Source organism: Gobio gobio (genome assembly GCF_949357685.1).
Source record: "Gobio gobio genome assembly, chromosome: 11".
NCBI lineage: Eukaryota > Metazoa > Chordata > Actinopteri > Cypriniformes > Gobionidae > Gobio > Gobio gobio.
The window spans coordinates 3,301,343-3,318,631 of record NC_137104.1 but is presented as its reverse complement, the minus strand read 5'-3'; the positions used below and the strand labels follow the sequence as shown (position 1 = coordinate 3,318,631).

The 17,289-nt window shown below is 37.4% G+C and overlaps 2 protein-coding genes across 2 annotated transcripts in view; one reads left to right on the top strand and one right to left on the bottom strand.

Annotated features, from left to right (window-relative positions):
* Nucleotides 1-17,289, top strand: part of vps28 (VPS28 subunit of ESCRT-I) — a 968,134-nt gene that overhangs the window by 897,408 nt on the left and 53,437 nt on the right. The gene's annotated exons all lie outside the window — the stretch shown is intronic.
* On the bottom strand, nt 4,677-8,344 carry abrab (actin binding Rho activating protein b). Its single transcript, XM_079829637.1, has 2 exons — nt 7,686-8,344; nt 4,677-6,117 (listed from the first exon to the last, which is right to left on the bottom strand). The coding sequence occupies exons 1-2, from the start codon at nt 8,267-8,269 to the stop codon at nt 5,634-5,636; spliced, it is 1,068 nt and encodes a 355-aa protein (XP_079685763.1). The 5' UTR covers nt 8,270-8,344; the 3' UTR covers nt 4,677-5,633.

Genomic DNA, 17,289 nt, shown 5'->3' with positions numbered 1-17,289 from the left:
CAATTAGAGATGACCTTTGGCAGCTCGACAGCCCTCAAGACTCTTGTTTAAGCTCTGCACAGACAGCCAATGAACGTGAAGGGAATAACACTGATGGTCTCTTCATCTCCTGTTAGTGGGTGGGATATATTAGGCAGCAAGTGAACATTTCGTCCTCAGAGTTGATGTGTTAGAAGCAGGAAAAATGGGCAAGCGTAAGGATGAGCGAGTTTGGCTGTTTTGGCAGCAATAGGGGGACCAACACAATATTAGGAAGGTGGTCATAATGTTATACCTGACTACTGAAACTAATTGAAACAAACACAAAGTTTCTCGGACGAATGCAAAACATTTATGCACATTATTATACACATTCACACATCAACATGACGTGCTTGTGAATGTGCTGGTTAGGACGCTGACGGCTAATGTGGCTAAAGTTACTGCCACATGTAATCACATGTCCTTCATTTTATTTTTAAGAAAAGTGCGCTTCTGAATTCAAAGTATTAAAAATACCAAGCTCTGATCTCTGTGAATACAGTAAGACACAATGGTAACTTTAGGCACATTAGCACATCAGAAAAGCCTTTTGCAAACACACATTATAAAGTGCAGTACTTCTGTGTTCTGGACATGAAATTGGACAAACAGTTGGTATTGATCCATCTTTGAGATGCAACTTTTGTGCAAATCCTGTGTTTTACTGACCCGCCTTTGCAAAGCAGCCCAATGAACATTGAGTAAACGTGATGGAAAGACCTTAATAGAACCAAAAAATAACATTCTAGGCTGGTCCTCTAAGGTCCTGCACATGTTATGAGAATGTAGTGTAGAGACCCAGAGGGAACGTCCTGTGGTAATGTTCCCGTAACAATCCCAGAACGTCCTGAATGTCCCGTGAAGGTCCGCCAAATAGTGTCCCCCAAACCTTTAAAGATCTGCACATCATGACCATCTCGGATCGTTCTGGGAATGTTACCAGATGACGGCCTTGAGACCAGCGGGACGTTCTGGGAACATCAAATTTCCAAATAAAATATGTTCCCCTGAACGTTCTGAATGTCCCGTGAAGGTCCGCCAAATAACGTCCCCAAACCTTTAAAGATCTCCACATCATGACCGTCTCAGAACATTCTAGGAACATTACCAGGCGGCGGTCTTGACACCAGCGGGACGTTCTGGGAAAACATCAAATTTCCAAATACAATATGTTCCCCTGAACGTTCCCAGAATGTCCTGAATGTTCAGTGAAGGTCCACCAAATAACGTTCCCCTAACCTTTAAAGATCTCCACATCATGACCATCTCGGATCGTTCTGGGAATGTTACCAGATGACGGTCTTGACACCAGCGGGACATTTGGAGAACATCAAATTTCCAAATAAAATATGTTCCCCTAAACGTTCCCAGAATGTCCTGAATGTTCAGTGAAGGTCCACCAAATAACGTTCCCCTAACCTTTAAAGATCTCCACATCGTGACCATCTCGGATCGTTCTGGGAATGTTACCAGGTGACGGCCTTGAGACCAGCGGGACATTTGGAGAACATTCTGGCAACGTAAAAGTTCTAGCGGGAAAAGCATAAACATATAATTTTTCCTCCCATTTCGTTTTTTTCATCACCTTGTCCCTATAGATGTATTAAGTAAAAACAAGCAGTTATTCTCCCATAATTTTACTTGAACCTCTAAATAAATGTTATAACCTGCATAGAGTTGAGTACTGAAAACAATTACATATTTATAAAACATATGGAATAGACTACTCTGCCATTCATCTAATAAAACCTTCAGGTGGAGCAGGTGGAGGATTTGGTTTCACATTTTGATGTCATGATACAGCACTTCCTGCTAATGGTTTATGATCCGCATTCCTGCAGATTACAGTCAACTCTTGTCTTTCTGGTTTCCGGGCTGAACCAAACGATGGAATGTTTGGCATTGCTTTATCAGTTTGCTCTGTGCTGTTGTTCTGCTACATTACTGTCTTCATGCACATGGCAATGAATCTGTAGCTTCCCATAAACATACGTCATTTGTTGGTGTGGAATCTCTTACATATTTTGAAAGATGACAGCCAAACAAGTGTGATTACACTCCATCCAGTAAACAGCATCTGTGAGGATATATGTGTGTTACTAATCAAAACAAACACCATTTGTTTTGCTCAAATACTTGCATTTTATTCAAAGTACAACATGTACTGAATGCATAGATAACATCCAGTTTGCAAACATGGCGAGGGGAAACTGTAGCATTAGTGCACGGCTCCCCCTTCTGGATCATTTACAGTATGACAGACTTACAATCACACTATCAGCTCTACAGCCTTAGGGCTAAAGATACAAACAAACTAACCAAAAATATCATTCCTTTTAGCAGCTTTTTATTTACAAAGTATGAATCAATGGAACAAATCTTTTCACATGCATACACTCGACATATTGTAACAAACGCCGGGCAGAAGCTCGACGTGCACTGGTTTTAATAAGTGAAAAGAGCAAACGAAAAGCCAGGAAAGAGGCAACTTAAATGAAAAACAGAACTCGGAGGGGAACACAGAAACACAAAACAAATCCAAACCAGAGGGTACAACAATTAACAAAACACAAGGGAAATCAAAGGGGAGTTTACACACAGGGGATGATGGGAAAACACATGGGAACGATAATGGGCTAATCAACAGCAAAACTACAAGAGGAAATAGCCAAATACAAACTAAACATAAAAGTCCAAATGGGAGGTATGACACAAACCAGACAAGAGCTGGGTAACACTTTACAAAATGGTCTCATTTGTTATACATAATTTAAAATGGATTAAAAGTTGTATCTGTTAACATTAGTCAACGCACTGTGAACTCACATTAAGAATATATAATACTCATTGTTAGTTCATGTTACACTGTAAAAATAAATCAGCTGACTTGAGTTTAAAAAAGTGAGAAAACCCCTTGCCTTAAAATTATTAAGTAAATACACATCATGCATAATTTAAAAAATTAAGTTATGTGGAATTGTCAAGTTCACATAACTTAAAGGGATAGTTCACCCAAAAGTGAAAATTATCCCATGATTTACTCTCCCTCAAGTCATCCGAGGTGTGTATGACATTCTTCTGTCAGACTAATAAAATCTGAGTTATATTAAAAATGTTCTGGCTAACTTTATAAAGTAAAGTTAATTCCGTATTCAATTTTATGGAAAAAGTGTTGAAAGTGCCTCTGCCGATCATAAGGCTTCCATTACAGGGAACGCTCGTCAGACGTTGTGTACGCATCTTGAATTGCGGTAAGGCACTTTCAACACTTTTCCGCGGAAGGCGATCGGCTGGAACTCTACTTTATAAAGTTTTAAAAATTGATATTTTTCTTACACAAACGCATCGATCCGCTTCTGAAGGCCTTTATTAACACCCCAGAGCCGTGTGGAGCAGTTATATGATGGACAGATGCATTTTTTATGGACTTCAAAAACAGAGCAACTATTACTGCCATTATAAAGCTTGGATTAGTCAGAACATTTTTAATATAACTCAGATTATATTCGTCTGAAAGAAGAATGTCATACACACCTCGGATGACTTGAGGGAGAGTAAATCATATGCAAATTTTCATTTTTGGGTGAACTATCCCTTTAAAGGCACTATATGTAAGATATTTGGATTAAAATATCCCAAAACCAACAATGTTATATTTGTTGACTGGTGTACTTACGTTATCTCAAATGTTTCCAAGAATGTTTAAATAAGCGTTGTTTTATTGTGTTTTATTAGACGTGAGAGCAACTGTTTGGATCATTGATGGACAGAAAATAATCATTGTTTTCCAGATCAACACAGTTAGTCTTATTGTGTAAATCTGATTTTCTTGATTTACCACGAGTACCATGTTTTACCGCCTAATATAATCTCGCTCACTGCAGTGTGAACTAGTGTCTCATAGTAGCGCAGAGCCAACGCACTAGAACATCACTTTAACACACTCAAATGTGTGTAATATGATAAAACAGCATTGCGTTACACACACACACACACACACGAGCGGAAGAAGTGGAAGAAGTGGAAGAAGCGGAAGTGCTCATCTGACAGAATTAAAGCTCCACCCAATCATGTCATCAAGACACGCCTTTGTTTTGAATAAGCGTCCTCTAGCGGTGGAGTGCCCTTAAATTTTTCAATTACTCATGAAGTTTATTACTTAATAATTTTAAGGCAACGGTTTCCTCATTTGTCAAGTCAACTGATCACTTTTTACAGTTAATGCATTAACTACCTTATTATAAAGCATTACCGAGAGCCGAGACAAAGTCTGCAAAATTACAAACCACATGTAAACGCATAGAAAACATAGAATATAATAGTTGTACCTTTTTATGTTTTATCAATAGCAGCAAAATCTTTCACATTCAATTCAGAGTAAACACTGTCAAATGAACACTATTTTATTAATGTTACTTAATGTACAACGATTTGATTTTTAATGGAAATCTAGTAATGTGTAATATTTGTGTACTGTGCCTTTAACCCTAGTTGAGATGAAAACGATTTGTATGAGTATCATTTTGGCAAGATCTGATCTTTTTCCTTAGTTTCAAGTCAACTTGAACGAGAACACAGACATTGACTTTATCAATTAATATTGGTGAATTGATAAATTGATCAGTGTTTCATTTGGTTGAGCACTTGGATCTTTTATATTAATATACTTTTTTTTCTAATGAAATGTATTAAGGAATATATGTGGGCTGCATTTAAAAATATGTTCTTACTTTAAACTTTATCATGAATTTTTCCACAATTTAAAAGTTAATATAAAGTTATGATTCACAAAATGAAACTAAAAAGTTATGTCAACTCAATAACTGGTTAAATTAAGCAGAACTGACTGAGTTACAGCAGATTTCTAGTTCCCAGCATGCTTTGCTTCAGTCTCAAGGAGTTGAAATGTTGAAATGAGGTGTTATTTTATGTGTTTTTGCACATATGCGGGAGATAAAGTTTGGTTTTAAAATGGTTTCTGAAGAGTAGAGCCTGTGGTTAAATTGAGGATGGGTCTAAAATCATTAACCTTTTTACACACACTCTAAAAAAAAGGTTCTATATGGCATCAAAAATGGTTCTTCGTCGTAATCATTGAGGAACCACTTTTGGTGCTATATCTTAACATGTTCTGTACATGGTAGCGGAGCTATTTATCACCATAGTTAGCGGTGCTATATAGCACCTTAGTCAAAGAACCTCTGAAGAACCACTGAAGCACCAAAAAAGGTTCCCCTAAGATTACGAACCAAGAACCTTTTTTGGTGCCATATACAACCTTTTTTTTTTTAGAGTGCATGTATTGCTAGCTGGATGATTGAATCACTTAATTTACTGGAGTAACACTTAATTGGTCTTTTAAGGCAATCTGTCCAGAAGTAAATCTGACCATTATTCAAGTACATACAACTGAGAAATTCCAAGTTGCATTAATAATTCATAATTGTGTGGAAGATGCATCCAGTATATTTAACTTAAACTTAGAATTGATTGTTTAAACCAACTGTTTTTTTTGTGGTTTTTTAACTTTAATTAGATTGCATGCCTTTTCAGTGAGGTTAACTAATCAGATTTCTCAGTGAATGACGTCAGCACATTGTGTCAATCTCGTGTCATACTAACAGAGTAATAATGACGCCATCATCCCGGCCCTGCCACAGCATCTCGCCCTCAAACGCCACCTTTCCGTGCTTCCTGGCCCTCATCAGTATGCCTACGACTTTATCAGAGATCCGCACATATCTGTCAAACAGATCGCCGAAGGTCACTCTGGTGCGGCCGTCTGTGTCTCGGTCCGCCATGGTCCTTATGATGAAGCACATGTCATCGATCTCCCGGTGGATGTGCGCCTCTGCGCGTTTGGCCCGCTCGGCTGTCTTACTGCCCTCTTTGGGTCTCCCATAGCCCTCCTCGCCCCTCCGCAGCCGCGTCGACATGGAATACTGGTAATCGAAGTCCTCGCTGAAGGGGTTGAGCTTCTGATTGACGGTGTGCTCCGATGCCCAGTCCTGCCAGCGGCTTTTTAAGCTGCCCACAGCGCTGTATTTTTTTGAAATGGCATTTATTTTGTTGGCATCTTCAATGTCCTTGTTGGCCCTAAGAAGATTGTAGAATATATGGTTAATAAAATAATGCAACTTGTAACGCACAAACAAAATTTGTTATAGGCGTTTTGTTTGGTCACATTTGTTTAAAAGTGCTAATAAATGACTGTCTTTATGAGTGAACTGTTCAAAAACACTGATTCATTCTGAAACAAAACAAGTGACTATACAAATTAATATTTTACTCAAGCAATTCTTTCAAAAATACAGATTCATTCAGGAACGAAGCAAGAGACCATCTTTACAAGTCACTGAATCTTCCAGTCAACCAATTCTTTTAAAATACAGATTTATTCAAACAATTCTTTCAAAAACACTGATTCACTCAAGCAATTCTTTCAAAAATACAGATTCACTCAAGCAATTCTTTCAAAAATACTGATTCACTAAACCAATTCTTTCAAAAATACAGATTCACTCAAGCAATTCTTTCAAAAATACTGATTCACTAAACCAATTCTTTCAAAATACAGATTCATTCAACCAAGTCTTTCAAAATACAGATTAATTCAAGCAATTCTTTTAGAAATACAGATTCACGCAACCAATTCTTTCAAAAATACAGATTCACGCAACCAATTCTTTCAAAAATACAGATTCACTAAATCAAGTCTTTCAAAATACAGATTCACTCAACCAATTCTTTCAAAATAAAGATTCATTCAAGCAATTCTTTCAAAAATACAGATTCACTAAATCAATTCTTTCAGAAATACAGATTCATTCAACCAAGTCTTTCAAAAATACTGATTAATTCAACCAAGTCTTTCAAAAATACAGATTAATTCAACCAAGTCTTTCAAAATACAGATTCATTCAACCAAGTCTTTCAAAAATACTGATTCATTCAACCAAGTCTTTCAAAAATACTGATTAATTCAACCAAGTCTTTCAAAAATACAGATTCACTCAACCAATTATTTCAAAATACAGATTAATTCAAGCAATTATTTCAGAAATACAGATTCACTCAACCAATTCTTTCAAAATACAGATTAATTCAAGCAATTATTTCAGAAATACAGATTCACTCAACCAATTCTTTCAAAATACAGATTAATTCAAGCAATTATTTCAGAAATACAGATTCACTCAACCAATTCTTTCAAAATACAGATTCACTCAACCAATTATTTCAAAATACAGATTAATTCAAGCAATTATTTCAGAAATACTGATTCACTCAACCAGTTCTTTCAAAAATACAGATTCACTCAACCAATTATTTCAAAATACAGATTAATTCAAGCAATGCTTTCAGAAAGACAGATTCACCCAAATATAGAGAATACAGAATTGGTTGTCAATATGGCAGTAAAGCTTGTGCTAGGCCTATTCCTTATATTACTAAATATAACAACCTAACGGTGAATAAATAGTGCACTACACGGTACAGATTACACACATATGGTATTTCTATCAAACACAAGGATGTTATTTAAAGTAACTGACTAATAACACAGCATGTTCTAAATATTACCAACTTTTTGTAAACTACCTAACTAAAATATCTCCTTTATCACTTTCTTTCGATCTAATCTGTATCAGACCAGAGCTTACCCGAGAACAGAGGATCTTTTGATGGTGACTGCAGTATTTTTTTCATTCGTCCGGTTATCCTCCTGGTTGTCTCCCGTCTGCAGACCTCTATCCTCGTTCTCCTCGCCGATCTCCTGAGCCGGCTTTTTCTCCGCTTCCATTTCCTTCCAGCCCCGCGTCAGCTCCGAAACCATGTTGGAGCACTTCCTGTGGCGCGTGGGCGACCCTTTCTTGCTCAGCATCTTGTCCAGTTCGTCCGTGGCCGGGTCCTTACAGATGCGTTTGGTCAAAAAGTCAATGCCCGCACTTCTCTCCTGGACATCCCTCGTCACGGTTTTCAGCACTTGTCCCGTTTTGATGCGGGACTCCAGATCCTCCTGGTCATTTGTTGGGGCCTGGCTGGGAAGAGACTTGATCTTTGCAGGATCTTTTTTTGCATCTTTGGGGTCTTCCGGGTAAGACGGAGCCCATCCGCTGGGTTCGCTGGACTGCTTCTCCTCATTTTCGCTCACCCACTGCTGCCAGCTCCGTGTTAAGCTGCACACCATGCTTATGGCACGCAGCTTTTTAATGTTCTTGTTTGCTGAGGGCTTCCGTTCTGACATTGTTTACCTCCAGGGATTCCTTCCCTCTTCCAAGTTTCACCTACAACTCCTTGTTGTGTTTCCCAAACCTGTAGTAAATTCTAGAGCTCTAGCACAAGTGGTTTTGAACTGGGTGAACCAACCATACACGGCGGTGGAAAGTATGCCAGGCATCCCCGCTGATCATCTTTCCTTGACACTTTCCGACCTCTGGGATTGGTGGGGAATCACGTTTCATCATAGACATTGACCACCGCTGGGGGTAAACAGGGCAGAGATCTCAGAGCGTGTTAAGCTTTTTCCTAGGCTGCACAAATGTGCAGACGGCTCCTTATCTGGATACTTGCATTAAACAGATTTTGTACGGTGCTTATCAAGACAACTATAACGCCTAAGTTAAGTGCATAGGTTTCCCCAACAGTCGATTACAATAGACTGTGAATAATGAATGCAGATTGAGTAGATATTTAACAACACAGGCAACTAAATGCCCAAGATGAAGGAAGGAAGTGTTATTTTTACATTAAAGCTGCACTGTGTGATATTTTCCCCCATCTAGTGGTGAAAAGGTATATGACCATCCAGTGAATATTAGTTTCTGTTCCTCTCAATTCCGATTTCGTTTTAACTCATACGGTGGCCGATTTAGTCCAAGATTAACATGACTTCCAGTTCGACCTCGTCCACATTCGACACGGTGCCATCGAGTGTTAAAACGCCAAAGGCAAAGCTTGAATTTACGGGTATGTCCCTCTTTGGCTAATGTACTTTCAAGATGGAGGAGCAACATGGCGACCGGCATTCGAACCCCTCACCCGTATGTATTTACAATGGCATATTATAAACTTACGAGAATACTTTATTACTTGAAAGAAGTAAATATACATTAATGAGCACCTATATTTTTGAATATATAAAAAAGTTACACAGTGTAGCTTTAAAGGCACAATGTGTACATTTTTTGGATTAAAACATATCCAAAAACCACTAGAACAGTGTTATATATTTTGTTGATTTGTGTACTTGCATTATCCCAAATGTTTCCAAGAATGTTTCAATCCTGAGAAAAAAGCGATTTTAACCTGGACATGGACTGTGTCCGTACAACGCCGATCAATGACATCATACTCCGTGTTACCATGGAAACAACAAAGACGTTTAATATATTATGTGTTTTATTAGACAGGAGAGCAACTGTTTGGATGATTCATTGATAGAAAACGAATCATTGTTATAAAGCTCAACACCGTTTGGGCCCGATCACACGTTTTTTGCTAGTTTCAGCCGGACGCAGTTCTCATGTTCATGTCCAGCTCCACATTGTTTAAATATATAATGCACTGGCGCATCTGTTCACCCATGGGCGTCTGGTCTGAACTATTGTGAGGAACTAAAAACCACTGACCATTGACCAACACACACCAGCTCTAAAGTCAATAGTGCAGTATTTGTGTTATTTAAAGAGTGTGTTAGTAATATGAGCCTATAGGTGGTGCATAATGCATGTACACTCTGATTATTACACACACAGCTTCTGTTCGGGCATAATTACTCCTCTACGGATCAAGTCCAGACCGAATGCGCAGCAGCACACACACATTTTTAAATATAAAAAATAAAAGGATTCCTCTCTGGAGAAGCGTTCAGTCTTTCCGCTCCATATAAATAGTGAATCCATCATGGTGCGCGCTAGCCTGGATGCCAGCCGAATTTAGCCCCGCCCACAACATGCGAGCTCGGGCAGTTCGGTCTGGACTTGATCGGTAGAGAAGTAATTATGCCCGAACAGAAACTGTTCAGACCAATGAAATTGTCAGGGCGGGCTTTAGACGATAATGGACAGATGATCAACAGTAACGCGATCATCCACGTCATCAAAGGCGCTTGGGTTGAGTTTGTTCTAATCCTAAACGGAGAACGTGTTTGTATATGCATTCACCTTCACTATTTCTCTCAGAAATGATGATTGTGTTGGTAAGTACTCTGTGTATCCTTACATTTTTTTTTACAACACAGGCAAAGATCGTTTACACTCAACGTTAGGTTACTTATTCCAGCGTGTGGGCAGATGGTTGCCAAGTTTTTACAACAAAACCCGCCCAATTGCTACTCAAAACTAGCCAAATATAAGCCCAAAAGCTTTCCGGGGGGGTTCTCTGGAAAAAAATGGCATTTGGGGGGTAAAATATGTGTTATTTTGGCAGGGTTGCCTGTTAAAATTCGCATTCCTGGGTCTGTACATCACATAATTGGGGGAGCTTCAACCCGCAGACTTGGCAACACAGTTCTGTTGACATTTGACAACTAACGTTATGCGTCGCTCCGTTGCTCTGATTGGTTGTAGGTCTATCCAATTGAGGTCTTTCCTGGTTTGGTTGAAACACGCCCCATAATCACAGCCCAACGGAGCAGATCAGACTCAAATTCTGACTAGAATTGAGTATGACTACGTCAGGCTAGGTGCGAACGCAACTGGCTTTTAAAGCTTCAGACCATGAGCTCAGATCATTAAAATAGGGCCCTAATGGTGCGTTTACACCAGACGTGAATTAAGCGTCAATCGCTAAGCGTGAGTGATTTACATGTTAAGTCAATGCAAAGATGCAAATAGACATTCTGTGGCGCGATTTGCTTGAATGAGGCAGCGCGAATGACATGGTGCGAATTGAGCGTCTCGGGCGTTTGACACGTGATTCGTCAAAATTGGAAAAATCTGAACTTTGGCGGATATTCGTGCCATGCTAACCAAACAGGAGCTTGCTCTAGTAGTGATAACAATGAGGACACAATCATATGTGGATACCCGGAGCTGTACGATACATCTTCATACCAGTGTTCATTTCATTGACGAATAATTTGTCATAATTTTTGACAGCGACCTTTTTTCACTGACGAAAACGAGACGATAACTAAATAAAAACTAGTGTTGGATGACAAAATCTATGATGAAAACTTACTGTCATTTTCGTCAACAAATAAAAACGAGACGAAAATGTTAGGGAGAGACGATTAGGGAAGAGATGGGGTCAGAACTGATGTCCTGTGTCACAGATGCTGATCTAACCGCTGGAAAACACGGCTCACACACCCCCAATCCAGCTCCAGAGCGGCTCAATCAATCAATAACACACATTTATGCCAGACAATTGTTTATGAACTAATGCTGATGAGCAATGACAATGTTTACTTGACCATGTTTATATAGTAATATGATTTAGACGGTTGAAACAATGCATATTTTATCTCCCTCATCTGAACTTGAAGCATTCTTCAACTGCAATAGTAAGGGGCAGACATTTCAAAATAAGAGTCAATGTGTGTTTCGAGCTTGTTTATAATTAAAAGTATATAACATATTCGTTTTTGCTTACACAATAAACTATATTTAATTTAATTCCCATTTAATTTATAGTCAGGAGGAAAGAGCAGTATTTGACACATATTCATTAAAGTATCAGGGTTATAATAGTTCACTAAAACCATAAAAAAAACGTAATTTCTTGAAATTATATAAATGTTAACTGAAATTAAAAAATAAATAACTTATTTGAAGCTTTAGCTTAACCTGATATGGCCTACTAACTAAAACAGAAATACAAAGTTATAAAAACTATATAGATGTTTTTAAAAAACAAACAAAAAAGTGAATTGAGCTCTTTCGTGTATTTTTAATGTCAAAAACAAAATGATGTCAAAATGTCAGTTCAAGTGACAGTCGGTTATGTAATGCTTAAATGCTTGATTTATTACAATTGAACTAAACTCATTAGATTTTAGGAGACTAAAACTAAAAACAATTCAGGTGACTAAAATATGACTAAAACTTAATCAAAATATGCTGTCAAAATGAACACATCTTCATACTTTATGGAAACAGGAATAAAAAGGATCTTGCTTGGAAGAAAGTGAGTGAGGAGGTCGGACAGTCTGGTAAGTTGTAAAAAGTGCTCTTTACCCAATTTGAGCTTTATACATACATTTTGAGACTACAAGATAGCTAAAGCCGGCAAATTGAGCTTATTCGCCGTATTTTAAAACAATCATGTCAGCCATTTCTCAACAAGACGAGCCGCTGACAGAAGCCCCTCCCATGACGCGAATTTGCGTCTGTTGTGAAGCGAATTTCACGTGCGAATGACGCGAGTAAACTCAAAATGTTCAAGCGTCCAACTACGCGTCTGGTGTGAATGCACAGTTGTTTAAATCTGATTTTCTTGATTTACCACGAGTACCATTTTTTACCATGCCTAATATAATCTCGCTCACTGCAGTGTGAATCTCATAGTCACCGCCGAGCCAAGCATTAGAACACCACTTTAACACACTCAAATGTGTGTAATATAATAAAACAGCTCTGCGTTACACACACATACACACACATGAGTGGAAGCGGAAGTGCTAGTCAAATCAAGCCATCAAGACACACCTATGTTTTGAATAAGCGACCTCTAGTGGCGCAAAATTACATATTGCGCCTTTTAAAATACTGCAATGTTATGTAGACTTACAGGATAGCATTTCACCCTACGGTTCAAGCAGAACAAGATAAATATTATAATTGAGCAGAAATAAATGAAGGGAAGATCAGATGTCAAGGAGTCACTCAATCCGAGACAGAAGTAGACTTTGGAGAGGAAAATATGTGTTTCTGCTTGCGCACACAGCGGATAGTCTTGCACTTCTCTCTACTTATACCACACATTTCTATAGCGCTCATGCATATTTAAATTCAGTGTAAAGGTGTTTAACATGCGACCTGTGTTTATCTGTTTATTTGAGATGGCATAGCATTATTAATAGTATCTGCAAGAAGCAAAGGGAAGCAGCTGGTGTGTGTCAGTCACATGTGCAGATCTGTGTCAGTGTGCTTTAGGGGAGGATCTCCAGTCAACTTGAGCAAACTCTAGACGGTTAAATATAGATTCTAGATCAGAGAGAGTATAATGCACAGAATTAATTCAGCAGTCAAGACAAGCCTCTAACAGGAAAGTGCATCTGACATACAGCCAACAGAGCTGGCATTAAAAATAAATCTGCAACATTAGCATAGATAATACCTTACGAAACAAAAATATATTGCAGTATATTGGAAAATATCATGTAATACATAAGGCGATATATTCCCATATATGGGATTTAATATTTATCTTTTCCAATATATTGCAAGATATTGAAAGCGGCAATCATTTGTATATTTTGCAATATACTGCAATATATTACATATATTGTATATATGTACCATCAATATATTAACAATATATTATAATATATTTCAAGTAATATATTGGTAAATATATTTCCCTTTCGTAAAATGCAGAAGACATTTGATCATGTAGAAAATGAGTACACAACCTTGGATAAATATCAGCTTTACTAATTAAATACAATACCTGCAGATCGAATAAAAACAGCGCATACTCAAAATAATGATTAGTGTGTGTGTGTGTGTGTGTGTGTGTGTGCTCTGAGTTGCCAGCAGAGGTCCTCATAACAACATGAGATTGAGAAGAGCTCTACTCTGACTACTACGTTCGTTAAAGGTAATCCAATAAAACTTTTATTTTAATATTAAAGTACATATATATTTAATTTTTGTATTTTATATTCACTAGTGGCCAAAAAGTGATGTCTGGCCTAGGGAAATTGACATTTCCACCCTTTATTCAAATATTATTGAAAGATTGTGTAAGCATATTGCGTAATTATTCTTGTTTTATTTGTGATAATAACGCAGTGAAACATGCCAAATTACGCCGATATAATTTTTATCCAGGCTGTCATACAAAGAAAATATGAACATATGCAAAAACAAGAGAGAACCAGCACAATATTAATAACTGATTATGAGGCGATTAGTCAAAGTATGCTTTTTTTCTGTCAGCTTTTTGTTTTTCTGCATTTTTTTGTTGCATATAAAATAACACCTGTAGCTGTACTTTGCCTTTTTTGCCAAATAAATCATATATATATATATATATATATATATATATATATATATATATATATATATATATATAAAATACTTTACTCATATTTTGATGGTAACGTCAAACTTGTGGGGTCATTAAAAAAAAAAAGCCCATCTGGACATCTACACCGATCATGCATAACATTATGACCAGTGAAGTGAGTAACACTGATATCTCCTGTTAGTGGGTGGGATATATTAGGCAGCAAGTGAACATTTTGTCCTCAGAGTTGATGTGTTAGAAGCAGGAAAAATGGGCAAGCGTAAGGATTTGAGCGAGTTTGACCAAATTGTGATGGCTACGACTGGGTCAGAGCATCTCCAAAACTGCAGCTCTTGTGGGGTGTTCCCGGTCGAGCATCTGTGGGATGCGTTGAACAAACAAGTACGATCCATCTCACCTTGCAACTAACAGGACTTAAAGGATCTGCTGCTAACATCTTGGTGCCAGATTCCACAGCACACCTCCAGGGGTCTGGTGGAGTCAACAGGGCTGTTTTCGGGGACCAACACAATATATATCAGCATTAAGCTCTAGCTCTTGTAGGTCATGCCGCCACTCAGGGAATCTGAACTGATAAACGATTTTAGCTAAAAGCTTCTCCCAGATGCTTAAATGTAATTAGCAACTTAGTGATAAATCGGTCTGTGAATATTTAAACACCAAAAATGCACAATCATCTGCAGATGTTGAGATAAAGGCAGATCGTCCAGAACGAATGATATATGGGGTTCATCTGCAACACAGGTCAAATGTCAACGCCCCGAATTCCCTCTGTGTTTCCAACTGAAGCCGCTTTAATGACCTCCTCACACACCACACGTTCTCAAAAGCTGACGGTCAAGAGCTCTTTCTTCATTTCAATTGAAAACGTGGATTGAAACACAGCTCAATGCACATGGCATTCCTTCCGTAATACCTCACTTAACTCAGTACACAAATATTTGCCCTACACAAGATGGTTTCCATTCCGACCGAGCTGATTTATTACGTTCATCATTAGTATAGATGGGTACCACATCCAAAAAGCCAGGTGTTAATCGACTCCCCAAGCGTCTGGTCCAGTGGTTCCTTCGTCCATCTGGGCCGAAAAGCTCTCCTGGTCAAGGCGGGCCATAGGGTCCAGAGTCAGAGAAAGAGCACCTGTACCTGCTGGAGCGTGTCGCACTTCCTGTTTCTCCGCCTTTCTGTTTGCCTTTCAATTCCTCCGAGTCTAAAAGCGTTCCTGAGCTTGTTTGGTTTGGCCATCACAGCTAATCTGAAGCCCTGGGGTTTGTGATGTGTGTATCATTCGGAGCAGGGAAATGGGATTTATGTTGTGGTAATCTGTCTCTGATTAAAAGCTCCATTAAGTCTTAAACGCTGATAAAACGAAAACAAGAGGTTTACACTTTTGCTTTTCAAAATATTTCCATCAAAATAGCTCGAAAGTAACAATTTTGAAGAATTATACTCTAGGGTTTTATTACAGAATATTTGTACTGTGAGAATCATATTGTATTGTGTTGTTTTTGGAGTAGCCGGCTAACTTTCGCCGCCAACCGTGAATATAAATACCTGTAAGACCGCACAGTAGAGGAAAAACAGTGCCCAAAACTGGGACAGGCATGGACATTATGCATAGTAATTAAACGAGAGAGAAAGCAGATGAGTATAAAATAAAAAATGACACTACATAGGTGTTGCCTTAAATATTTTAGACGCTCCAAAGTCAACATTATCAGATTCAGAGTCTCTAATCCAATAAAGCTCTGCAGCTGTGAAGGTTATTGATTGTGTTTGGCCGTCTGGAGCGGCCTCATAAATAAACGGAAGGGATGGTAAATCACCTCGAACGTGATCTGGAGTCGCGGCAAAACTGCCAACAGGCCGGAAATCCCAGCCCTCGCCTCACCTCCGCTCATTTAACTGTCAGGAAGAGTGAGAGGACGGAGCTCATTACGGATGAAGACGAACTCTCTGGCTGCGGTAATTTGAATTTATTAGGCACGTCTGTAATGTATCCATTTTCAGGGAAAAGTATGTGAAAAAGGGAAGAGTTATGAGGCGGATCGCGAAACCACGTTCGGCGACTGACAGAGCGTGACGTATCAGGCTCATTCAGAAAGATAAATATATAAAATTAAGTAAAATATATATTTACATAAACTTCAAAATTAAATTTGTTTTAGGCCTATGTTATTTTTTTTAATCATAATACAAATTAAAAAATGACATGTTTGTATTGAACATTGATGGAGCAACTGTGTGAAAATAAATCATAAAAGTGGTTTATTTTATTTAAAAATCATTTAAATGAATTAATTTTACCTCACAGACATGCATTGATACACACACTTTAGCTAAAATAATATGTTTTTAATAATGTCTAGGATAAAACTGGTTCAAAACAATCACTTAAGTCTTTACTATGTTCTGCTTATTTTTATCAATTAAAGAATTCATTTTTATTTACTAAATATGTATCTTCATATAAAAATATATTTTAAGATGCAAAAATATTTTAAAAAGTAAAGATTCTGAAAGCATTGAAGGAGACCCCATGATAATTATATATATATATTTACAGTACACTCTAAAAAGTGCTGGGTTAAAAATAACCCATGTTGGGGATTGAAAATGGACTAATGGGTTGTTTTAACCCAGCGATTGGGTTGTTTGGGTTGTTTTAACCCAGCAATTGGGTTGTTTTAGCAAAAAAATATACTGTGAAGTATGTTCATATAAAATATATATTTGAAAATACAAAATTATTTAAAAAAAATTACGATTCTGAAAGCATATATATATATATATATATATATATATATATATATATATATATATATATATATATATATATATATATATATATATATATATATATATATATATATATATATATATATATATATATATATATATATATATATGTGTGTGTGTTTACAGTAGGAACAATAAACTATATTTTATTATATGATATGATTAATATCATATTTTTAAATACGAGGGTTTCATTATAAATATGGTGATTATCTCTAGGATGAACACATAATATATATTACTATATATAATTTACAATCGGAATCAAAC